Source organism: Mya arenaria, chromosome 14 (assembly GCF_026914265.1).
Source record: "Mya arenaria isolate MELC-2E11 chromosome 14, ASM2691426v1".
NCBI lineage: Eukaryota > Metazoa > Mollusca > Bivalvia > Myida > Myidae > Mya > Mya arenaria.
Window position 1 is genome coordinate 53,399,957 of NC_069135.1, and position 27,008 is coordinate 53,426,964.

At 39.8% G+C, this 27,008-nt stretch overlaps 1 protein-coding gene across 1 annotated transcript; it reads right to left on the reverse strand.

Annotated features, from left to right (window-relative positions):
• Positions 1 to 5,030: 5,030 nt before the first annotated feature.
• Positions 5,031 to 22,038, reverse strand: LOC128217055 (uncharacterized). Its single transcript, XM_052923902.1, has 2 exons — positions 21,642 to 22,038; positions 5,031 to 6,976 (listed from the first exon to the last, which is right to left on the reverse strand). Exons 1-2 carry the CDS (start codon positions 21,974 to 21,976, stop codon positions 5,596 to 5,598), a joined length of 1,716 nt encoding a protein of 571 aa, XP_052779862.1. The 5' UTR covers positions 21,977 to 22,038; the 3' UTR covers positions 5,031 to 5,595.
• Between the last annotated feature and the right edge of the window lie 4,970 nt (positions 22,039 to 27,008).

Sequence of the window (27,008 nt, forward strand, 5' to 3'; positions counted from 1 at the left end):
GCGGGGATGAAAGTCTAGCAATTAATTTATAGTCGCCTTAAATGGTTAAAGTTTATTTTTGTTTAGCTGATTGATAACAGTATTCTTTTTAACTTATGAAAGATGAGTCTCTCAAGTTATAGGGGCATACAATTCAACATGCTTTCAGGGGCGTAGCTAGCCCTCTATTCATGCGGATTTATAATTGTGCTATGGGATTCCGGGGGCATGTCCCCTCGGAAAAAAGAAAACAATTGTGCAATCTGGGCGTTCTGAGGTGCTTTATTTAGTACTGGAAAGTGGACAGTTATAGGATTATGGAATCAAGTACGCATACTGCAATATTGGCTGATTTTTTTTCTTATATAGTTTTTCATAATCATGTGGATTCAGCCGCGTACTCGCGTATAGGCAGCTACACGTCTGGCTTCAGGTACGCCCATAATTGGTGAACGTGTGCTTCATTCCATCTTTGCTTATTTATTGTATGTTTTTTTCTTTCTATTTTTCAACTGCGCATGCGCGGAGCCGAAGCACGGATACATAACGCATTTTTACTTCAGCAGACAACCCGTGCACGTGAACGATTCGCTCGTTCTTGAACTCACAAACCGGTTCCTACCGGATGAGCCTGATCAACACTTCATTGCGTGTGACGTCAATCTTGTGACGTCACATGACCGAAAGCTCATGGTGCACTTTCAGAAAATGATGATTATTTATCCTTTACACTTTTGTTTGACCATGATCCATAATATCCTAAAGCTAACTGTATATGTATTTATTATATGTTTCCGGTGGTTTTAAGAGATTAATCAGTGAACTAAAAATGTATAATTCAATGTTTGAAACAGTCGAAATATCAAATGGATATTTTTCACTGTTTTGCACCGGGCTAGGGCAACGACGCCATTTCCGAAATAACGTTACGCGAGCATACACATTGGCGTATTTTTTTCTAAAAAAAGAGTAATTAAATGACGCCATGCGTGAATAATATATAGTAATACTATATATAGTTTTGGAGCTCAATCGGTGAAATATATTACGATCTTACTCTGAAATAAACAGTTATCCTCTATTTTATTGATGAAACCCCCTCAACCATTTTCTTATGCATTTATGATCAACTTAAAATTGTTTATACACAATTTAATGTTTATACATCTTGAATATACGGGCGTGACTGGACCCGTACACTAAACGTGTACGGACCCCGTTCACGAATACGTATACGGAGCACCACGTGTACGGACTTCTGTACATCCACACCCCGAACTTAAATAAACTTAAATATATGGAGATATTAATTTTTTAAATAATTTAACACTTTTGCAGAAAAACATATTTTAACCGTTAATTTTTTGGCCAAAAAATAATTTATAAATGTACATATGGATGTACGGAAGCCGTATCCTGGCATGCTCGGGGAAAGAAGAACGGACTCCGTACATACAACGTGCACACGATCGATATACCGACCCCATACACGTAGCATGTACGGGATGGATAAAGGGACCCCGTGCATGCAACGTGTAAGCTATGGGAAGACGGACCCCGTGCATGCAACGTGTAAGCTATGGAAATACGGACCCCGTGCATGCAACCTGTAAGCTATGGGAAGACGGACCCTGTTCATGCAACGTGTAAGCTATGGGGAGACGGACCCCGTGCATGAAACGTGTAAGCTATGGGGAGACGGACCCCGTGCATGCAACGTGTACCCAAAGGAAAGAAGAATCCCGTGCATGCAACGTGTAAGCTATGGAAATACGGACCCCGTGCATGCAACGTGTAAGCTATGGAAATACGGACCCCAATGCATACAACGTGTAAGGTATGGAAATACGGACCCCGTGTATGCTACGTGTAAGCTATGGAAATACGGACCCCGTGCATGCAACGTGTTAGCTATGGAAATACGGACCCTGTGCATGCAACGTGTAAGCTATGGAAATACGGCCCCCGTGCATGCAACGTGTAAGCTATGGAAATACGGCCCCCGTGCATGCAACGTGTAAGCTATGGGGAGAAGGATTCCATGCATGCAACGTGTAAGCTATGGAAATACGGACCCTGTGCATGCAACGTGTAAGCTATGGGTAGACGGACCCCGTGCATGCAACGTGTAAGCTATGGAAATACGGACCCCGTGCATGCAACGTGTAAGCTATGGGAAGACGGACCCCGTGCATGCAACGTGTAAGCTATGGGAAGACGGACCCCGTGCATGCAACGTGTAAGCTATGGGAAGACGGACACCGTGCATGCAACGTGTAAGCTATGGAAATACGGACCCCGTGCATGCAACGTGTACCCAAAGGAAAGACGGACCCCGTGCATGCAACGTGTAAGCTATGGAAATACGGACCCCGTGCATGCAACGTGTAAGCTATGGAAATGGACCCCAGGCATGCAACGTGTAAGCTATGGAAATACGGACCCCGTGCATTCGACGTGTAAGCTATGGAAATAAAGACCCCGTGCATGCAACGTGTAAGCTATGGAAAGACGGACCCCGTGCATGCAACGTGTAAGCTATGGAAAGACGGACCCCGTGCATGCTACGTGTAAGCTATGGAAATACGGACCCCGTGCATGCAACGTGTAAGCTATGGAAATACGGACCCCGTGCATGCAACGTGAAAGCTATGGAAATACGGACCCTGTAACGTGTACGGGGAGGATATACGGATATAAAACAGGCATGACCCCTCGAAAAAAGGGGAAAAAATGGTCCAATCTGGTGCATTTTTGGCGTTCTGAGATGCTTTATTTAGCACTGGAAAATGGACAGTTAATAATGGACAGGATTATGGAGTCAAGTACGCATACTGCAACTTTGGCTGATTTTTGTCAGAATCATGTGGATTTAGCCCCATACTCGCGTATAAGGCAGCTTCGCGCCTGGTTTCAGGTACGCCTATTATAGGTGAACGAGTGCTTCATGCCATCTTTGCTTATTTATTATATTTTATTTCTATTTTTTCAGACCGCGCATGTGCGATGCCGAAGCACCGATACATGATGCATTTTTACTTCAGCAGACAACCCGTGCACGTGAACGATTCGCTCGTTCGTGAACTCACAAACTGGTTCCGGTACGGATGAGCCTGATCAACACTACCTTGCGTGTGACGTCAATCTTGTGACGTCACAAGACCGAAAGCTCATGGTGCACTTTCAGAAAATGATGATTATTTATCCTTTGCACTTTTGTTTGACCATGGTCCATAATATCCTAAAGCTAACTGTATATGTATTTATTGTATGCTTTACGGTGGTTTTAAGAGATTAATCAGTGAAATAAAAATGTATAATTCACTGATTGAAACAGTCGTAAATGGATATTTTTCACTGTTTTGAAATTTTTGCCCGCTGTCAGTTCAAAATCAAACGTCAGCGCGCACAGGGCTAGGGCAACGACGCCATTTCCGAAATGACGTTACGTGAGCATACACATTGGCGTATTTTGAATATACGGGCGTGGCTGGACCCGTGCACTAAACGTGTACGGACCCCGTACACGAATACGTATACGGAGCACCACGTGTACGGACTTCTGTACATCCACACCCCGAACTTAAATAAACTTAAATATATGAAGTTATTAACTTCTTAAATAATTTAACACTTATGCAGAAAAACATATTTTAACCGTTAATTTTTGGCCAAAAAAATAATATATAAATATACATATGGATGTATGGAAGCCGTATCCTGGCATGCTCGGGACAAAAGAACGGACTCCATACATACAACGTGCACACGATGGATATACGGACCCCATACACGTAGCATGTACGGAAGGGATAAAGGGACCCCGTGCATGCAACGTGTAAGCTATGGGAATACGGACCCCGTGCATGCAACGTGTAAGCTATGGAAATACGGACCCAGTGCATGCAACGTGTACGCTAAGGAAAGACGGGCCCCGTGCATGCAACGTGTAAACTATGGAAATACGGACCCCGTGGATGCAACGTGTAAGCTATGGAAACGGACCCCATGCATGCAACTTGTAAGCTAGGGAAATACGGACCCCGTGCATGCAACGTGTAAGCTATGGAAATACGGACCCCGTGCATGCAACGTGTAAGCTATGGAAATACGGACCCCGTGCATGCAACGTGTAAGCTATGGAAATACGGACCCAGTGCATGCAACGTGTAAGCTATGGAAATACGGACCCCGTGCATGCAACGTGTAAGCTAAGGAAAGACGGACCCCTTGCATGCAACGTGTTAGCTATGGAAAGACGGACCCCATGCATGCAACGTGTAAGCTACGGATAGACGGACCCTGTGCATGCAACGTGTAAGCAATGAAAAGACGGACCCCGTGCATGCTCCGTGTAAGCTATGGAAATACGGACCCCGTGCATGCAACGTGTAAGCTATGGATAGACGGACCCCGTGCATGCAATGTGTAAGCTATGGAAAGACGGACCCCGTGCATGCTACGTGTAAGCTATGGAAAGACGGACCCCGTGCATGCAACGTGTAAGCTATGGAAATACGGACCCCGTGCATGCAACGTGTAAGCTATGGAAAGACGGACCCCGTGCATGCAACGTGTAAGCTATGGAAATACAGACCCCGTGCATGCAACGTGTAAGCTATGGAAATACGGACCCCGTGCATGCAACGTGTAAGCTATGGAAATACGGACCCCGTGCATGCAACGTGTAAGCTTTGGAAATACGGACCCCGTGCATGCAACGTGAAAGCTATGGAAATACGGACCCTGTAACGTGTACGGGGAGGATATACGGATATAAAACAGACTCCGAACACGTTGGTGCAATATTATTATTTTATAAATGCAGTATTATGTTTAATTCATTTGATAATAATTACTAAAACAAACAATAAACATAATTTGTGTAAAGACGTTTTTGCACGTTTTAATGGCCACGTAGCTATTAATTAAAAATATTTTATTAAAGGTGTTTTTTTTTTACCAAAAACGTATCGCATTATGTTTGTTAATGTTTTGATCATACTGTCTAATGAGTTCAACATAATTCTGCATTTAATATAAAAACAAAATGTTTTTTGAATCAATCTTTATTGTGTGCCTTTAATTGAAAACAAAACCAACTATAATCATGGTATATGTTGTTATTGTTTTTACTTTAAAGAAACTCTGCATAATTAATGCACCTACGTTCATCTAGGTTTCCAGTGAAAATAGTTAACATATAACTGGCTCTCTTGTAGTTGTAGTAAAAGTATTGAAGCTTTTTAAAGGCACATGGCAAAACGGGCCGTATAATATATTTTATTTTAACATTAAATAAAGAATAAATCTAAATATATATATATATATGAGTATACATACACACTAACAACATATTGAATATAAGGGAATAACATTATACAATAAAAAGTCATTAAGTTGAATAACATGTGCACGATAAACATTATAACTATGTAGCTAAAAGCAAATAAAATACGTCAAATATAAAGGTATATGTACGTTTAAGCAAATATGATTCTTGTATTATATACATGTACATTTTCCATCCGTACTTATATTTACGAGAAAGGTTAAAGTAAAAATCAATCAGTTATAATAATTGTATTTTTTGCCACTTGTAATTGGATCTATTATTTATTGTACATTGATGACGAGGAGCGTGTCTTTCCGTCCGCCGACAACCAGAGAGGAAGAGCGGCTGCTGAAGAACAAAGCAATAGGGGAGTACACTCCGTCTTGTTTCCTTGCCAGTGTGGCCAACTTCGTCTTCCCGTCCTTGTCAACCTGCAGCACTGTGTGGAACTCAAAGCAGGAGACGAACACGTGTCCAGCAGTTGTCAAGTGTACTCCGGTAGGTCCCCTCAAGTCAGGATCAGTGAATGTGGCCAGCTTGTTGCCGAGGTTGTCCAGGGTGGTAAGTTGATTGTTTGAGTAGTTTGTGATGTAGATAGTCTTCCCGTCGTTACTGATGGCAAATATCTTCACCGTGTAACCAACCGACATGTCCTCGTACAGCGTCTTTACCCGCTTACCCGCCATCGTATAGACGTACAGCGCGGTGTGTGATGAAATGTAAAGGTTGTTCCCGTGATGAGTCGCGCCGTAACATTCATGGGTGAAACTTAACTTTCTCGTAGTCACAAGTTTCCCTTTTGTAATGTTAATGAAATGAAGTTCATGTCTATCATCATTGTTGTTAACACAAACGGCAACCTCATTCCCGCCAATGTGGCACACGTAAAATGGAGACTGGGGAACATCACAGTGGTCGACAACCCTGTACTCCTGGTCCAGGAGTTTCACTTTACTGTTGTTGGAGTCTGTAATAACAATCTCTCCACCAGGCAGTTCACATATCCCTTCAATATCACAGTTATATTTGTCTGAACTCATCTTCACGTTGTACTCCTTGTAGCCTTCTGTAGCAAATACATGATCTCGCGGGAATAGCGATGTACATGGTTGTGCACCAAAAACATTCGATTCATTTAACTCTCCAAATGTCTTCATCGAAGACAAGTTATCTTCTATTCCATTATGTTTACGAAAAGTTAAATCGTATTTGACAACACTTGACATGTTTTGCAGAATTTCTTTTGCTTGTTTGATTTTTTCTTCACATTTTTTGAAACCAATATATAGTGGTGGTTCGCCTGATGAGTCTTTGCTTTGTATGTCATCTATGATGTTCTTTAATTCATCGTGCATCTGTGTGCAGGATTCCATATCTTTCTTAATGGACATTTCCTGATCAGTTACCAGACGGTCTAATTCTTGAACGGTTGTTTTCTCCATCTTGTCAAGAATGCCGTTGATCATTTTACGAATTGCTTTGATTTCATCAACAATGGCTGTTCGAGTCTTCCTCAATGAGGAACTATTTTTCTTTCGGTCGTTTTTCATATCTTCTATCTGCTTCCTAAGAACAGCAACCTGTTGAGGTAGTTGGCGAAACCCGGGATCTTTGCGGATGTCCCTTGCAACGTCTGGAATGTGCTGTATTGATGAACATAGTCTGCAATGAAAGAAGGAAAACTTGTTTTTCATGAAGACGCTTGTTTATAACATTTTTCTAAAATCACTTCAATTTAAATACTTATATTTCGTCGTCGTTTTCGTCGTCTTGCAAACAGGCAGACAGAAAGACAGACAGACAGGCACAAACACAGACAGACAAACAGGCAGACCTACATAAACACATATATAAACACAGAAAAATAGACATACAGACAGACACGCAATCACATAGACAGACAGAAACACAGACAAACGGACACATATACAGACATACGCACAGGCAGGCAGACGGACAGACACACAGACAGTAAAAACCACAGGCAAACACAGACACACGGGCAGACAAAATACAGACAGACGGACAAACATACACACACAGAAACAGACGGACACGCACACAGACATACACATAGTTCGGCAGACAGACAGGCAGACATACAAACAGACACACTGATATACAGAAATAAAGACACACACAGACAAACAGACCGACACAAAGACAGACCGACACAAAAACAGGTGGACACACAAATAGACATAAACACAGGCAGGCAGTCAGGTAGACAGTTAGAAATACTGACAGATATACAGACATACAGACAGATAGAAACACAGAAGGACACTCACTCACACACAGCCATACACACAGTTAGGCAGGTAAGCGAGCAGACACAAAGATAAAAGATACACATATATAGAAATACACACAGACAAACACATACAGACAGGCAGACACACCTACAGACAAACAGACAGACACAGGCAAAGACACAAACAAACACACTCACACACACACAACCTCACACACACGCAAACACACACACACACACACACACGCACGCGCATTAACACGCAAACGTGCACGCACACACAAACACACACACACACACTCAGGCAGACAGACAGAGGGAGACACACATACACACACACAGACACAAAAACATACACAAACACAGACAGACAGATAGACAGACAGAAAGACAGACGGACACATATACAGACATACGCACAGGCAGGCAGTCAGGCAGACAGACGAACAGACACACAGACAGAAACAAACTCAGACAAACACAAACACATAGTCAGACAGAAACATACACAGAAAAAGACGGACACGCACACAGACATATACACAGTTAGGCCAAAAAAAAAAATGTCTTGTTTCTGGTCACATGCCTCAAAAAAAAACAGGGTCGGTAGGTAGGTGTTTTTTTTTGTTTTTTTTTTTTGTTTTTTTTTTATTCAAACTTTTTTTTTTTTTTTTTTTTTTTATTCAAACCTTTGGAATGAAATAGTATAGCGTTTGAAAAATGATGAAATATTGTCTGCCAATACAACACTATCAAATATGGCTTAAAGGAAACTGGACACAAGTTTATAACCATATTTATGTATTTATTAGTTTAACAGAACAACAACAGCACTATTACATGACAAGAAGCAACAAGTCCAAGACTAGAATTTGAAATAATCTCAAGAAACAATTGTCATTCTTTGTCAGAAAACAAATATAAACATGGATGGAAGAAACCGTAATACTGGGTATTTAAACATCACAGAGACAAAATCTAACTAAGTGTAATGTCAATGGTTCTTCATACAGAAAATTAATTTTAATTTATTTGATATTTTTTGCTACACCCGTAATTATTTATAAAAATAATTTATTTCGCGTACCTAATTTTCGGACATCCAAAGGACATCAATCGTAACTTTCACACTTACCAAGTTTCAACCTTACCTAACCGTATACACCACTGTTGACAAGTTAATTAGTAAATACCCATCCTAAACGATGTATTGCATGTAGAAAGAGGAAGTGTGAAATATTTATTGTAGGATTAAATAAACAACAAGGGCAATCAAGGGATTAAGAAAACAAAGACATGACATTTTTGTAAAACGATCAGCCAATAATAAAACTTTACCACACTTATAGACTGTAAGAAGCAATTATGTACAGTTATACTTATTGAATCCTCAATAAAAGTCAACACATTCAATGATATAGGTAACTAATTAATGTGATGAATTAAAGTTGAAAATGCAAAACTTAAGTTACATTCGAAAACACCACTCAGAAACATTAATCCTGCATAACAATATACATGCTCTCCATGAGATCCTCGTGGGTAAAACTGTGAGTTATGCGACGTCACACAGTGAGACTGTTTGATCTGAAGCCGATAGAATGTGTTATTCATTTCAATGCATGTATAAAATGGTGTTTAATGGGATTTTAATTAACTTGATGAAGGATTTACACTTACATGCGTAATAAATAAGTTTAGAACCATTGATAACTACGGATACATTAATAAGTGTTAATAAGTGGTAAAATGCAAATTAAGAAATAATGACCGAAAAATATTCACACTTACAAAGTTCTCAACACCTTCATTACTCCAATCTAATTAAGTTCTCAACACCTTAATATAGTAAGAGAAAGATGACAATAACAAACACAAACGCACGCTATGGTATATCTTTTAATTACATAATGTGAAAAACAACAGTTGTTTGACGATGCTGATGAAAATTTACAATAATTGTTTTTAAAAAGAAACTTACTGTACTTTGAAAAATTAAATGTCTCATTATTTAATACTGTTTTAACAGAAGCAATGTACTGTAGTAGCTATGCACAAAACGCGGATTTCCGCGATTAGGTCAATAAATCGATACGATCACCGGCGCTACCGGCAATAAAACCCTCCATAGAAAACGATTAACTCGGTGCAACTCGGCGAAATTTAGCGAGGAAAAAGGTTGCGTACTCGGCGGAAATCCGCGATAAATTAAAAACGCCTCCGAGTCACCGAGGAAAGTGGTAGTTCCGCGTGGAGTGTACTGTAGTCTTTTGAATTACGAAAATGTCGGTGCCAAAACTGTCATTCTCGGTCGAGGCATTATTTGTTTTACGATGGCCCTTTTACGATATCTAAACAGCCATACAACTTACCGAACATTTAGCTTCAAGTCGGACATTTTCTCGCTCGCCATGTAAATCGATGAAAAGACTTTTTATTGTTGTTTGCGAATGGGCAACTTTAATGACACTACAACCGTCGAAGTGCGAACATTTGTCTATTTTTATGGCTATCAAATGCGTAACAGACGTCGTCTGCGCAGGGCCAGCCATCTTCGACACGGCCGTATAAAAAACACGTCACGAATATAATATTACTGTCGGATAGCGCGGTTTACTCTTCGGCGCCGGGACCGGGAATCCCGGCTCACTTTACGCTAATTATAAAAAACGGTCTTTACGCTATAAAAAAAAAACGGTCGGGGGGTAAAAAGTAGGGTCGGTCGGGTGACCAGAAACAAGACATTTTTTTTATTTGGCCTTAGGCAGGCAAACAGACAGACGGACATACAAACAGACACACTGAAATACAGAAAGAAAGACACAGAGGCAGACCGACGCAAAGATAGACAGGCATACAGAGAGACATAAACACAGGCAGGCAGGCAGACAGACAGAAATACTGACACACATACAGACAGATAGACACACAGAAAGACACTCACTAACAGACAGCCATACACACAGACAGGCAGAGAGACACACATTTAGGCAGGTAAGAGAGCAGACACAAAGATATAAGATACACATATAGAAATACACACAGACAGGCACACAGACAGACCGACACATATATAGACAGACACACAGACAGACGGACGCACAGACAGACATACCCACAGGCAGTAAAGCAGGCAGGCAGGCAGGCAGGCAGGCACCGCGCACACACAAATACTCACATACACATAGAAAGAAACAGACAATCACAGATACACGGACAGACAGAATCACAGTAAAACGTACAAACAGATAGACATAAACACAGGCAGGCAGACAGGCAGGAAGGAAGAGAGATTGAAATAAAAACAGACACCGTGATATACAGAAAGAAAGACAAACACACAAACACAGACAAACATACACACAGACAGACCGACACAAAGACAGACGGACACACAGATAGACATAAACACAGGCAGCCAGGCAGACAGACAGACATACTGACAGACAAACAAAACAGACAAACACACATACAGAAAGACACACAGACAGACACTCACCCACTTACGCACAGACAGACATACACACAGTTAGGCAGGCAGGCAGACAGACACACAGATACACATATATAAAGACACACAGACAAACACAGGCATACACACAGACAGACAGACACATAGACAGACAGACACACAGACAGACGGACACACAGACAGACATACACACAGGCATGCAGGCAGGCAGACAGTCACGCACACGCACGCACGCACGCACACACACACACACACACAAAGAAACACAGACAAACATTAACTCAGGCAGGGTGGCAGGCAGACATACTTTCAGACAGACAAGCACACAAAAAGAAAGTCACACATGCCAAGAAATACAACTTTTCATTTCTAAACAAGAGTTAACTTCTGCTACACATTAACCCCTAATTGACCGAGAATCTTAGGTCAAATTCTCATGATATCATGTTTTGGGAATTGCTGTTGTTTGGGTCAGATTTGGTAGAATGTATTAAATTTGGCAATAAAAACATGAAGAAATATTCAGTGTTTTACATAATTATTGACAAGTTAAACTTATTACAAACTTATATATATATATAATTTGTTGTTTTATAATGAGTAACATGAACTGCTAACAACTGTTTTATTTGGAATGTAAATGTTACCTATATTGCAATATTATACCTTACATAAATGTGTCTCTTCTTTGTGTATATAAAGTTGATCGGTCCTTATAACAATGTATTTTAATAAAAAAACTAGTTTTTATGACGTCAGCGGTCCATATCATGTTTTTGGCCGATCTGGACCTCGCCAAAAAAATAATATGGACCGCTGACGTCATACAATATGGACCGCTGACGTCATAAAACTGGTGAGTGCTGCTTGTAATTTTCTCAAGGGCATTTTTTCGCAAGTAAACATTATTAGATTTGTTCAATAAAACACAAAAAAGGTACTTTAAAAATTTTAAGTGGTAAAAGTGTTCGGTTTAATATAAGAAATAAAACACACCGCCTCGGTCCATAAACACCTTCTGGGGCTGACTGGCCGGGCCTTATAATGTCATATGACCCTCAGTGGAGTGTAATGGGAAAATCTAGTAGAAACAGGGCCAATAAACGTAAAAAGGGCAGTAGTACGGACGAGGAGATAGTAAACATTAGTAAATCATACAGAATTGGAGGCCCGGCCGATGAAACAGAGGGTCAACCATTAGTAAGTGAAATTTTAAATCAGACAAACTCTGTTCTTTTTGACGATTCTTCAGTATTTAATGAGTCTGATTGTGATAATTTTGATACTTCTGAGCCTATACACTTACCTGGAGCTATGGCGAGTAAAGTTACACCTGATGTAGCTAATGCTGATATTGCAACTGTGCTGAATGTATTAGAGAAACTCCAAGTCCAAATGAATAACGTAGAAGCCAGATTAGAAACATTAACTGTACTAGAAGAGAAAGCAAATAGTTTTGATAAGGATCTCAAGAAATTATGGACCTTAGTGCACGATGCAAATAATCGATTCGACGAAAAGCTCGCAAAAACTGATGAAAAGGTTGAACAGATTGACTTTCGTCAGGCTGAAATAGCATCAAATGTTGAACAATTAGAGCAACAAAATATGAAAATGCATGAAGAATTGGTATACCTTAAGTCACAAAGTATGAGAAATAATCTCATATTCGGTGGAATAGAAGAGTCACCAAGAGAAACACCCGCTGATTCAGAGGTTGAAGTCCGTAAGTTCATGACTGAAAAGTTAAAAATAGCTAAGGAGATAGCTAACAATATGAAAATTGAAAGGGCACATCGCACTGGTACACGTACTGAGGGCGATAACCGCCATCGTAACATCATCTGCAAGTTTGCTGACTTCAAAGATCGCGAAATGGTTCGAAAACAGGGGCATCACCTCAAGAAAACGAAACTATTTGTCAGCGAACAATTTCCACCGGAAATCACCGCGAAACGAAGAGCGCTAGTCCCTAAAATGAAGGCTGCAAAGGAAGCTGGGAAACGGGCCTGGCTGGTATATGACACCTTATATATCGACGGAAAGCCGTGTAAAAGTAACTAGGAATGGTCGGAGAATGAACTGAAAATAGTTGTGTGGAACTGCAATGGACTCACTGAAAACAAATTATCAAACGAAGACTTTTTAAATATCATTGATGGAAACGGTATAGTTATTCTTTCTGAAACATGGACTAATTCTTCTTCAAATATAAACATTGATGGATATAAGTGTTTTAATTATTTTCGAAAATACAAACATAAAAATGCCAAAAGAAACTCTGGTGGTATTGTAGTTTATGTTAAAAATGAAATTTGTGGCGGTATAACAGTTGTTCGCAACCATTATGATAGTATCATTTGGTTGAAAATTGATAAGAATTTCTTTAAGCTTAAAAATGATATATATTTATGTGGATTATATTTTTGGTCTGATGACTCACCAATTAATAATATTATTGATACAAATTTATTCGATGTATTAAGTGATGACATATTTTATTTTGAATCCTTAGGTAAAATATTAATAGCCGGGGACTTTAATTGTAGAGCAGGGGATAGACCAGATTACATTTTACATGATAATATTATACGGGATTTAGACCCTGATGATTATTTAAATGATGAAGGTAGTGGACGGGCCTCACAAGATAAAATATGCAATGGGCGTGGCATTCGTCTGCTTGACTTTTGTAAGGCTACCAATATGCGCATAATGAATGGGAGATTAGGCATTGATAATAGCAATGGGGCGTATACATATTTCTGCCGTAATACATGCAGTACTATTGATTACCTTTTAGCAAGGGATATTCATTATAAATTACTCAGGAATTTCAGTGTGGGTCACTTTAATCAGTTTAGTGACCATGCACCGCTTTTATTCGATATTTTGATTCACAATAAAATTAATCCGTCGCGAAGTCATTCTAGCGGTTCAAGTTATGTACAATATAAATGGCGTGATGAAAATAAAAACTATTTTCGCAGGGATTTAATCGCGAATTTGAATAACATAAATTCTATTTTCAATATATCACGTAATCCGCTGCCCTATGAAATAGATAGATTAATTGATGAATTTTCGTCACTCGTTTTAAACACAGCGAAACCGTATTTTGGTAAACAATGCTCGGGAAATCGCAATGGTGAGAAAAAATTCGACAACGAATGGTTTAATCACGACTGCTATCTTGCTAAAATGGCATATGTTGATGCCCTTACAAATTTTAATGTGAATAAATCGGATGTTAATAGAAATATATTATGCGATAAAAAGCGGATATATAAAACGCTTATTTGCAAAACTAAGCGAGCTTACACTACGCGTAAGGCGCAAGAATTATATGATTTACGCAATAAACAACCTAAGGAGTTTTGGAGTAAATTTAGGGCAAAGACGAGTAATCCCGCTTGCGACATAGATATTGAGAATTTTAAAGACTATTTCGCTGGTTTATTTAACGATATAAAGTCGGCACAAATAGATGAGATTGATGATTTTGCGAACAATTCGGATTTTAATATCAACGATCCTACGTACGAATCTCTCAATGCTGTTATAACTCACGACGAGGTTCGGAGTGCTGTCAAATGTCTAAAAAGAAATAAGGCTGCGTGTCCTAGCGATAATATGATAAATGAATTTTTCATTGAAATTTTAGACATATTAGTTGGACATTTAACCGATTTATTTAACACTGTTCTAGATGGAGATTATTTCCCTGCATCATGGGCATCAGGATTCATCGTTCCGATACATAAAAAGGGGGACATTAATGATACTAATAATTATAGGGGCATAACTCTGGTTAGTAATTTAGGGAAAATATTTACAAGCGTACTCACTAAACGAGTTGAAACTTGGTTTGATACGAATAATATTTTGTCCGACGCCCAATTTGGATTTAGAAAGGGAAGTAGTACAGAGGATGCCATTTTTGTCTTACATAATCTTATTGAATTAGCATTGTTTAAAAAATTGCGCTTACCGTGTGCCTTTATCGATCTGAAAAAAGGCCTTTGATTCCGTGTATAGGAATGCGCTATGGGTTAAACTTTTCCGTATGGGATTGGACGGAAAAATACTAAAAATTTTCAAGGCAATGTATTCAGTAGTTAAGTCGTGTGTAAAACACTGTAATTCATTTTCCGATTTCTTTGATATATCTATTGGTCTACGACAAGGCCAAAATAATTCTCCAATACTTTTTTCTCTATTTTTGGAAGATTTAGAGCTATTTTTGCAACAGGGTAGTGACTGTGGTATTGATATATATGAAATATGCATCATGCTACTTCTGTTTGCGGATGATATGGTCATTTTAGGAAATTCCGTGGAAGATTTACAAAGTAGTTTGAATCGTCTGTGCGAATATTGCAAAATATGGGGATTGGAGGTAAATACCGATAAAACTAAGGTAGTTGTATTCCGTAATAGAGGTTCCGTGCGACACAACGAACGTTGGTATTATAATAATGAACCCCTTGAAATAGTCGACAATTTTAATTATCTCGGCGTGGTTTTAAACTATACGGGATCGTTCGTCCTAAATAACCAATTTGTAGTCGGAAAGGCACTAAAAGCCATGCATATATTATTAAAGAATATAAATAAGTACGATGTTCCCCCGAAAATCTCATTACAACTGTTTGATTCTTTTGTTGGCTCCATCCTTTCATATGGTTGCCCAGTATGGGGTTTATCTAAGTCCAAAGAGGTGGAACGCATCCATCTCAAATTTTGTAAGTCTATTTTGGGGGTTAAACAAAGTAGTTGTACAGCAGCAGTATATGGGGAGTTAGGACGATACCCGTTATATATTAATAGATATGTTCAAATTATAAAATATTGGTTTAAGGCCAAAGATTCAAAAAATATTATACTTAATTCTCTTTATCGGGAATCAGTTCAACTGTGTCTTAATGGGTATAATTCCTGGGCTAACAAAATCAAGAACGTACTTGAGGAAAATGGGTTTTTAGATGTGTGGCTCCATCCCGAAAAATACGAACCAAACACCTTTATATGTCTTTTTAAGCAACGTCTTATTGACGTGTTTTTACATAAGTGGAGGGGAGATATCAACACAAGCTCTAAACTAATTCCTGTGTTCAGCCACCTGCACAATGAATTTGGAATGGCCGATTATTTAAATATGTTGTTTAACAAAACTAATAGGAAAGAAATGCTTAACTAGATTACGGATGTCATCTCATAATCTGTTTATTGAAACTAAAAGATATGGTCCTAATAGAACTCCAAGAAATGAACGTTTTTGTACATTGTGTGACTTACATGAACTAGAGGATGAATTCCACTTTGTCATTAAGTGTAGTTGTTATAATGATATACGCAACCAATTTTTGAAAAGGTACTATTATTGTCGTCCAAATATGTTCAAGTTTATTGAACTAATTAACAACCAAAATAAGACAATTATTGTGAATTTGTGCAAATATTTATTGCAGGCTAATAACAGAAGGACTCTTTTAATTAATGACCGTGTATAATTAAAATATTTTTGCAGTGACTTAAAGTTTATGTTGTTTATATTGTTTAATATAGTAATTATGTTTTCTAAATGTTTTTTTCAAATGAACATTCTCCATATTGCTTTGACATCGTTCCAGATTTTGATTGTTGACCACTGTATTGTTAAATTGTATGTAATAATTATTTGTATACTTTGTGTATGACGAGATGCATGAGCATAAGTCTAAATAAAATTCTGTTCTGTTCTGTTCTGTAATATTTCTTAATTATATATGAATCTTGTTGTTTCATAGGTCGAATTGTATTAAGGGGAATGCTTTACTAAGCGTATAGATGTTGATCTTACAATGGCAGATTTATTGATTTCGCATTTTATGAAAAAACAAATACTCTTTTATTTATTCATTTTAAAAGCTTTGTTTTTCAGTTCAGTCGAACCCCGTTGGCTCGAACTCCTATGGACCGGCGAAAATACCTCGAGTCTCAGGAAATTCGAACCAAGCGGTAGTGTTTATCTCCAGTATAATGAAACAAGCCCATAACATCCATTTCGGGCCAAGGAGGAATTCGACCCAAACGAATTCGAGTCAACGGGTTCGACTGTATACGTAAACACAATGGAAAATTCAATCGAAACTTGTTGAAAATACATCATATGTGAAACTGAACCTCCGAATGTAACATTTACTTGAATTATGTTTACATCATTATGAACACATTCTGGGGCATTGCAAATTCATTTTCTTAAAAAAAGATTTGTTTTGCAAATGATTCAATCAAGAAAATTGCTTTGTTTTGTGTGCATCTTGCATTGTCTTCATACCGTGACCAATGTAAAAACTTACTCCCCCCATCCTCCCCTACACCTCCCCCAAACAAATAATAAAATGATTCCCCACGATCTTGTCTGTAAAAATGTATACAACCCCGAACAGAACCGACTATGTTCTATTGAAGTTTAAATAAATATATAAGGTCAACATGTTTGGTCATTTAAAACTGTGCTCTCAAATCTTAGTAATAATGCTGGTAATGCTGCGGCTTTTGCTGTTAATACTTCCACTACTGCTACTGCTACTGCCACTGTCACCGCCAGCACCACAATACCTCCTCCACCACCACCACAACCAGTACCACCACCGATAAAGTGATGTTGCATCCCCTGAAACAACTGTCGCTGCTGCTGATACTGTTGTTGTTGTTGTTGTTGCCCCTTCAACAGCACCAGCTACTTCTACAACTACAAACTATCCAATACCTAATACTACTGATGCTAATCTCGCGATAATTAACTATATGCAGTTGTGGACGAAGGGACTACGTTTTTGTCTCAATGCAAGACCCTTCATTTATGTATTTATAATGATGAAGGTTCGAAGAAAAAAAAACATTATTTCCGCAGATTTTTACATTCAAAGAAAAACGACTCCCCGAATCATTTTTCTTCGTGTACAGGAGTCAAAATATAAGTTTAAACATATTTATTTTATATATATATATATTATTTATTCATATACAACGATTGTGTAAAAAAAATGTTATTTCAACATTTTATTATTTACTCTCGTTGACACGATTTCACGCGAGAGTGGGGTCTTGTGTTGTGGTGGGAACCGGAGAACCCGGAGAAAACCCACATGTCCGGTTTCGTGACCACAAACCAAATTCACATGCGACCAAGCCGGGAATCAAGCCCGGGTCGCCTAGGTGAGAAACGAGTGCGCTAACCACTGCGCTAACCGGACAACTAACCCGGTAGTCGATAAACCACGCCCCCCCCCAAGGTCCGGCGAATAGCGGGGACTTTCGGTCCAGCCAACTACGGGTAAAATCCCCGCCCTGCGGGGATATACTGCTGGTAAAATCCCCGACAAATGCCCTCGACCCCAGGGACTCTAGGTAAGGGCTATCCCCGGCCCGGCCCGGACCGGGGGGGGGGGGGGTTCGCGTGGTTACAATTGACTGGTTCATTTGGCTCGTAAAGAATTATTACTGGGTCGTGATTTGGGTTAAAATATATCCTTACGAAGGCCAAATCCTAATAGCCCCTTAAAGAACAATACTGTAATCAAGTTGTTAAATTAATCGACACAATCAAAGCTTAAGGCGCTACTAGTATTAATACATTTAGATGTTGCGAGTTCAAGAAATATAATCATTAATTAGTTACACTTGTACTTGATGTTTTCAATCTTTAAACATATTTCAAGGGTGTGGTTTAGAGAGTTAAATACTTTTGCCCAGGAGATTATAAACACTATCAAAGATTTAATTCTTAGCTTAGTTATTGTTCAGAAAATCATGTCTATATTCTGTAAATATAGTAAAAAACTATTGTTGAAATATTTGTTTAAGTTTTGACAAGTATCAAAATATACAAATTGAGATGAAGCGTTAAACCTAAGAAACATAGATTTTTCCAAAAACTGACCAAAATAATAACTCCCATGCAATTCATGCTGGGCGTAATGGCCATTAAATGTCGATGATTTATCTGTTGTTTGCAATTAACTAATAAAATTTGACTGGAGAATCGCAAAACCACTGACTGGAATATTCTGTATACACACAGACAAACCCACGCACACACACACACACACACACACACACACACACACACACACACACACACACACACACACACACACACACAAATACACACAGACAGACACACACACTGACAGACACGCTCACTGACAGACAGACACACAGACAGACACGCACGCACGCATGCAGACACAAACGCACACACACACAGACAGACACACAAACAGACACACACACAGTCAAACACACACAGACAGACACACCCAGACACGCACGCACGCACTCACACACTAAAACACACAGAAACACACACACACACGCACGCACGTGCGATACACACACAGACACACACAGACAGAAGGACACACAGTCAGACATACACACAGACAGACAGACATACATACAGACAGACATTCATAAAGACACACAAACAGACAGAAACACAGACCGAGAGACACACAGACAAACACACAGACAAATACACAGACAGACAAACAGACAGACCGAGACACAGACAGAGAGACACACAGACAAACACACAGACAAACACACCGGCAAAGAGACAGACAGAAAGACAGACGGACAGACGGCCATACAGACAGCCATATAGACAGACAGACAGACACAATGAAATATGGCATATTAAAAGTAAAAAACAATAAAGACAAGTAAAGACAAATAAAAGCATAGCATATGTTTAAAAAATACCAGATGATTAATATCTAAATTGAAAGGTAAATGGTACATGTATAGGAGTGTTGGGAGGCTAATAACATAAATTACTGTATAGTCTAAGTCTTGGTATTTATAATAACATTTCATAGAAGAAAGGCTTGGTTTAAAAATAACTTAGATTTCTTGTTATGACGATGTTTTACGAATGCATTCATTTAACGACATACAGTTTGTATTCAGTATTCTATAAGTCGCAGAGAGTTTATATTCAGTATACCATAAGTCGCATACAGTTCAAATTCTGTATACCATAAGTCGCATAGAGTTTAAATTCAGTATACCATAAGTCGCATAGAGTTTAAATTCATTGTACCATTAGTCGCCGAACAACAGTGGCAGTATTTGTAGTAAAGCTCATAACTCTTAGAATGTGTCGAGTTATGTCCCTTGACTATCTGAGAAATAATGAAGAGCATTAGAACCATTCGGAACTCCTCGGCCATTTTCCGTCAAAAACAACCTCGGATGTATGTCGGTACATCAGTAGAAGTAGATCGTAAAAATAAATAATAGTAAAAATGAATCGTTGTGTTTAGCTTGTATTTTGAATCACTAAGTTTTTTCAATTGATTGTTAGTGAAGCGTTTTATTGCAAAGACATTAAGATTCCCAACAGTAAAGTCATTAAGTGTAACTTCTGATTGAAAATACTACACAATCTACTTGTAAATTACTTAAATGTAAAGAATTCTGTCATTGTAAACCATCCATGTACATTCGAGATTGTTTTTGATGGAAAATGGCCGAGGAGTTCCGAATACGTTGGAACATAATTATTACGCATTATTATGTTATTTACAGCGTCATGTTATGTACGTGCACGACATATTCATCTAGTCAAACCGCACAGCTAGAAATTTTGCCCAAATCATCGTGAGTTAATAGAGAGTACTTTTAAAAAAGTGTTTCTCAATATTTCTCCATTTGAATAAAGGTCTCATAATATAGGATCTGACACGAATAACGAGTCTATATATGTATACAGGGGCGTATCCAGGATTCGACGTTAGGTGGGGCGCTACTTAGGGGCGTAACCTTTTTACTTTCCCATCTCCCTCAAAAGCGAAATCTATTTGGTTGGAAGTGCTGGGAAGGGGGGCAGGGAGTTGGGGGTCACATGTTCCCCACAAAAGAAAAATAAATAAATAAAGAAATGACAATTTTAGTCCAAATAGTGCACTTTGGTGGTAATTTAGTAGTTCAACTATAATGAAATAAAAAGTAAACATGGAGGATTTCAGAGGGGGTGAGTTCGACACCCTCCCTCCCCGATCTGCAAGTGATATATAATGAACGAGTTAAAACAAATATGTTATAGTTATGCACCAGTCAATTGTAACCACGCCCCCCCCCCCGGGGAATAGCGGGGACTTTGACTTTCGGTCCAGCCAAGCCCGGGCAAAGTTTCCGCCCTGCGGGGACAATCTGCTGGTAAATCCCCCGCCAAATGCCCCCGCACCCAAGGGACCGTAGCTAGGGCCAATTTCCCGCTAAATTAGGCGTGAAGACAAAACCACCGCAGTCACCCGGCACTGCGGGGCCACCTAGAAAGCAAAAACACGGCCCCCTCCCCGGTTATCCCCGGTATATCCTCGAACCTGGGGAAGGGGGGGGCGTGGTTACAATTGACTGGTGCATTAGCAAGGCTTTGTTGAGAGTGTTGACGGGTAAAAATTTAGCACAATATAATAATACACATATGTAAAATACAATTTTGTTGTGATTGTATAAACCGGAGACAATTTGAAGCATGCTTAAACTATTTCGACCAGTTTAAATACTGTGATTGTGTTATTTTAACTTAAACCGTCTTTGAAACATACCTATGATCCACGGCAACGCACACATGGCAACACAGCTGGTCATGGTCACCACAGACCAGCTTGAGCGCCTCCGCGGGGTGCCTCTCGCATCTCTCAAGGACGTCCACCATCCCTGGTGCTGCTGCCCATTTCTTCACGTCCTTCCGGTCGAGTACAGTGTGTCTCTTGTATAAGCCATTATGTTTTGTAACACAATTATCGCAGTAATATTTCGTACACAGATTACAGAAGTGTTGAGCTTCCGTGTTCAGTCCATCTTCTTCACAAGCCGAACAGGCGAAATCATGGATGAAATCACAGCCCCTCTGAATGGAGGATTCAAACTTTGACGCCATAGTCCTGCCACATATAGGGTTAACTATTATAGATGTCCTCTCTCTGGCCTTCACTACCAACCAGGAAGTTAAATAAACAGCTTATCTCTCGCCTACGTAATAGGTCACGTGACTGGTTTTTATTGATTGACTTCTTAAACGCAGATTTGTATTGAGTATGTTTAAGTTTCGATATGATTGAATAACATTTGTTGATATACATAAATACTTTATAAATGGCACAGCAATCAAACAGTTACATCATAGAACTGAACAGCGTCAACGATGTACGACAGTTTAACCTCTAGTTTATTTCTATTTTTTTAGCGAGAATTAATATGCAATTTAAGTTAAGTCGTATTTTTGGTAATAAGCTGTTGCATTTATGAGATACCTCCATTTAAGGTATATCCTACTCACATTTATTAGAATTAAGTATAAGCCTCCCCCCGCGCAATAATGCATATGATACAGAAAATGAAAGTGTTTTCTACTATTTAGATAAAGCATTATAAAAGGCATTTTTCTGGCCCTCCACTTGTCTCTTACCCCCCCCCCCCCCCCAACCCACCATCTCCACATACGGCAAATTCCCCATACAGTATTGTACGAACACAAACATCCTCGACCCCAGTCTTCCATACAATATAGCTACCATCCCCTTCTCCCCTTCGTTTCCCTTCTCTTCTCTCACCTCCTCTCATCCCCTCCCTTCCTCTCCCCTCTGCTCCCCTCCGCTCCCCTCCGCCCCCCTCCGCTCCTCTCCTCTCTTCCCCTCCTCTCCCCTCCCCTCCCATCATCTCCTCTCCTCTCCTCTCCTCTCCTCTCCTCTCCTCTCCTCTCCTCTCCTCTCCTCTCCTCTCCTCTCCTCTCCTCTCCTCTCCCCTCCCCTCCCCTCCCCTCCCCCTACCTTCCTCCCCGGTCCCCTCCTCTCCCCTCCTCTCCTACCTCCCTCCTCTCCTCTCCCTTTCTCTCCTTCCCTTTCCACTTCTCCCTATCTCTCCCATTCGTTTCCATACCTCTTCCCTCCTCTCTTCCCCTCCTCTCCACTCCCCACCTTTCCCCACATCTCATCTCCTATCCATACCTCTCCCCTCCTCTCCCCTTCTCTCTTCCCCTCCTCTTCCCACCTCTCCTCTCCTCTCCTGCCTTCCCCACCCCTCCTCATCCCACCTCTGCCCACCTCTCCTCTCCTCTCCTCTCCTCTCCTCTCCTCTCCTCTCCTCTCCTCTCCTCTCCTCTCCTCTCCTCTCCCCTCCCCTCCCCTCCCCTCCCCTCCCCTCCCCTCCTCTCCTCTCCTCTCCTCTCCGCTCCCTCCCCTCCCCTCCCTCCCCTCCCCTCCTCCCCTCTCCCCTCCCTCCCCTCCCCTCCTCCCCTCTCCCCTCCCTCCCCTCCCCTACCCCCTCCCCTCCCCTCCCCTCTGCTCCCCTCCCCTCTCCTCTCCTCTCCTCCCCTCCCCTACCCCCTACCTTCCTCCCCGGTCCCCTCCTCTCCCCTCCTCTCCTACCTCCCTCCTCTCCTCTCCCTTCCTCTCCTTCCCTCCCCTCCCTTCCTCTTCTCCGCTCCCTTCCCCTCTCCTCCCCTCTTCTCGCTCCTCTACCCTCCTATCCTCCCCGCCCCTTCTCTGCTCTCCCCTCCTCTTCTCTCATCTCTTCTTTCCACCTCTCCCTATCTCTCCCCTTCGTCTCCCTACCTCTTCCCTCCTCTCTTCCCCTCCTCTCCTTACCCCACCTTTCCCCACCTCTCATCTCCTCTCCATAGCTCCCCCTCCTCTCCCCTTCTCTCTTCCCCTCCTCTTCACACCTCTCCTCTCCTGTCTCTCCTCTCCTCTCCTGCCTTCCCCACCCCTCCTCATCCCACCTCTGCCCACCTCTCCCCACCCCTCCCCTACTCTCCGAATCCCCTCCTTTGAGTACCAATACATTGTCGGCAAATGGCAATTATAATTGTATATATATTGTATGGGTAGTTTGGAACGCTCATGTACAAAGATCATAATCTTCTTATCTATGGCTATTTTGAATTTTGCGTGCTCAATATATTAATTATTGCAATAAGTTATTTGTCTAATTTTTAATAAAAATAGTGGGATCATTGATAAATAACTTAAATATAAAGGACACATATACTTTGTTCGGAGCGCTTTGATCTGATGTCAAATTGGGTAAAAACTGCAAAAAAAGTTTTATTCGTTTTAGCATTGCTTACATTTTCTGACATTGGTGGAATTCATAGATGAATACATAATCATTGAAAAAAACAATCATTAATATGTTAGCATTTGGTTTGAAAATAGATTGAAAAAAAAAAAAAAAATCAAATTATCTATTTACAATTTCTTATCAAAAGGCAATAAACGCGCAATAATATTTAGAACCAAAATAGCGCTGGGTTTATGGTTATCAGGGTACGCTGCATCCATTAGTAAATTTACTTGTGCATTGAATAATATTAATGTATTTATTAGGGCTGTAACGATTCATCGGTGCATCGTGAAATCGCGATTCGGTACCCGACGATACTGTATCGTATCGCATTGTAAAACATCGTGTGTATCGCGTATCGTTAGATTCGTTACCTCGACTTAAGATTTGTATGCTTAAAACACTTTCTAAACATCTTTGCACGATCAATTTGTTAACTTTCACTTTTTACTGTCGAAACAGCGAAAGCCACTTCAGCCGCATTTTCGCAAACAGCAGGTAGAGCTAGCAAAGTACGTTACATCTACCTTATCTACACCGTGTTTGTTTTTTAAACTAAAATGAAAAATGAAAATAAAATTATTGAAAAAATTGCAATTTAATTTTCTTTTTTAAATTTGATTTACAAAAGGTATTGAAAAAAATACCTGCGAATCTGCGAGCTAGCTATTTGCGAAAATGCGGCTGAAGTGGCTTTCGCTGTTTTGACATTTTCAGTCGTCTGCAAAGTCAAGAATGGCGGAAGGAAATACTACCGGTAATAAAGAGAACAAAAGACAAATAAATAATAGTCATTTAGTAACAATAATAGGCTCAACAATTAACTTGAACAATTTTCATTTAATATGATCAACAATTTGAAAATAGCAATCATTAACAAATAATATTCATTTAATAATATACCAAACAATTTGCAAAATAATAAAAACATTAAAAATGCAGTTTTGGTAAGGATATGCTCAACAATTTACAAAGTAGGCAAACATTAAAGTCCTACATAAAAAAGTTATATATATATATATATATCGATATAAGCGTATCGTGATATATCGTGAATCGCGTACTCCGTATCGTGATACATATCGTTTCGTGAGTTGAGTGACGATACACAGTCCTAGTATTTATTACCAAACGGACATTTACCTAAAAGTGAAGAACCATTATCAACATTATGCTACCGTATTCACTGACTTTGGTATTCTAAGGTAAATACAATATCAAATCATACAATCAACAGAGCAGCATCACCAGCAACAGCAGCAACGACACAAAATATCTTTATAGCAATTTGAATGACAATAACCCGGTAATGGTGAGAAGGGCTGTATAAAAAAGGCAAATGCAATTATTCACGGTTTGGAATAATTCAGAACAAACAAGAACGAAGCATTGTTTTGAAAGGCATGCAAAATGTTACCCGACTGGTTTATTATCCTCTTATACATACTCTCACAGACTTCATATCGACGAATACCATAACAGCCGACCGGTCCGCCTCTCACCGGCCCAGGGTTTGTAAGGCCTTTATGACATCTACTTCCGGGGACTCGCGGGCGCGCGCCCGCGACTACAGTTCCACCGGAAACAGACTGAAGCTTGTCTAACGAGATTTGTTAGGATATTGTTTTCATACTTGAAACAGGAGTATACTGTCGACAAATAATTGATGCAAACGATACTTGTACCATGGTTGAGAGTGTTTTCTTTGTATTTGTATACCAACTTACGTACTAGATACATACGCAAAGTAATATCCAATCCAGCATACTCCGAGTCTATTTCTAAAATCTGACATTGTTATAAGAAAAGTGTTGCATGTTTTACATCGTTCATTCTTGTCCATACCGAATCGAATATTAAATACTGTAAAATCATGCCATCTATCAATATATGTCATTGGTATATTTCAGCATTACATCAAACTATTAAACTGTGATTGAAACATTGACTACATTTGAATATTTCAAAAACACACTAAAACCAAACAGATAATTAATAAAAATAATTTATACTGAATGTAATGGTCTTGTAATAACAACACTAAATATTGAAATTATTGCGACATAATTAATAAAAACATATCAAATATTTAACAAAAAACACTAACCAAATGAAGCACAAAATAAAACATTTTTTTTAAAGAACAAACTCGTAATAAGCCATCGTATTTTAACGGAGAGTACCAGACCCAACCACGTAATGAACTATCGTATTAAAACGGTGAGTACCAGACTCAACCTCGCAATGAGCTACCGTATTTAAACGGTGAGTACCAGACGCAACCTCGTAATAAGCTATCGTGTTTAAACGTTGAGTACTAGACCAGACCCAACCTCGCAATGAACTATCGTATTTAAATGGTTATTACCAGACCCAACCTCGATATGATCTATCGTATTTAAACGGTGATTACCAGACCCAACCTCGTAATGAGCTACCGTATTTACCAGACTCAACCTCGTAATGAGGACCGTATTTTAACGGTGAGTACCAGACTCAACCTCGTAATGAGCTACCGTATATAAACAGTGAGTACCAGACTCAACCTCGCAATGAACCATCGTATTTAAACGGTGAGTACCAGAACCAACCACGCAATGAGCTACCGTATTTAAACGATGAGTACCAGACTCAACCTCGTAATGAGCTACCGTATTTACCAGACTCAAACTCGTAATGAGCTACCGTATTTAAACGGTGAGTACCAGACTCAACCTCGTAATGAGCTACCGTATTTAAACGGTGAGTACCAGACTCAACCTCGTAATGAGTACCGTATTTAAACGGTGAGTACCAGACTCAACCTCGTAATGAGCTACCGTATATAAACGGTGAGTACCAGACTCAAC

Bases quoted from the DNA above. Each gene is read 5' to 3' on its own strand.
- LOC128217055 (XM_052923902.1), bottom strand. From the start codon at position 21,976: ATGGCGTCAAAGTTTGAATCCTCCATTCAGAGGGGCTGTGATTTCATC. The intron at 6,977-21,641 runs GTATGTTTCAAA...CTTTCATTGCAG, and splicing joins TGCGTTGCCGTGGATCATAG to ACTATGTTCATCAATACAGC.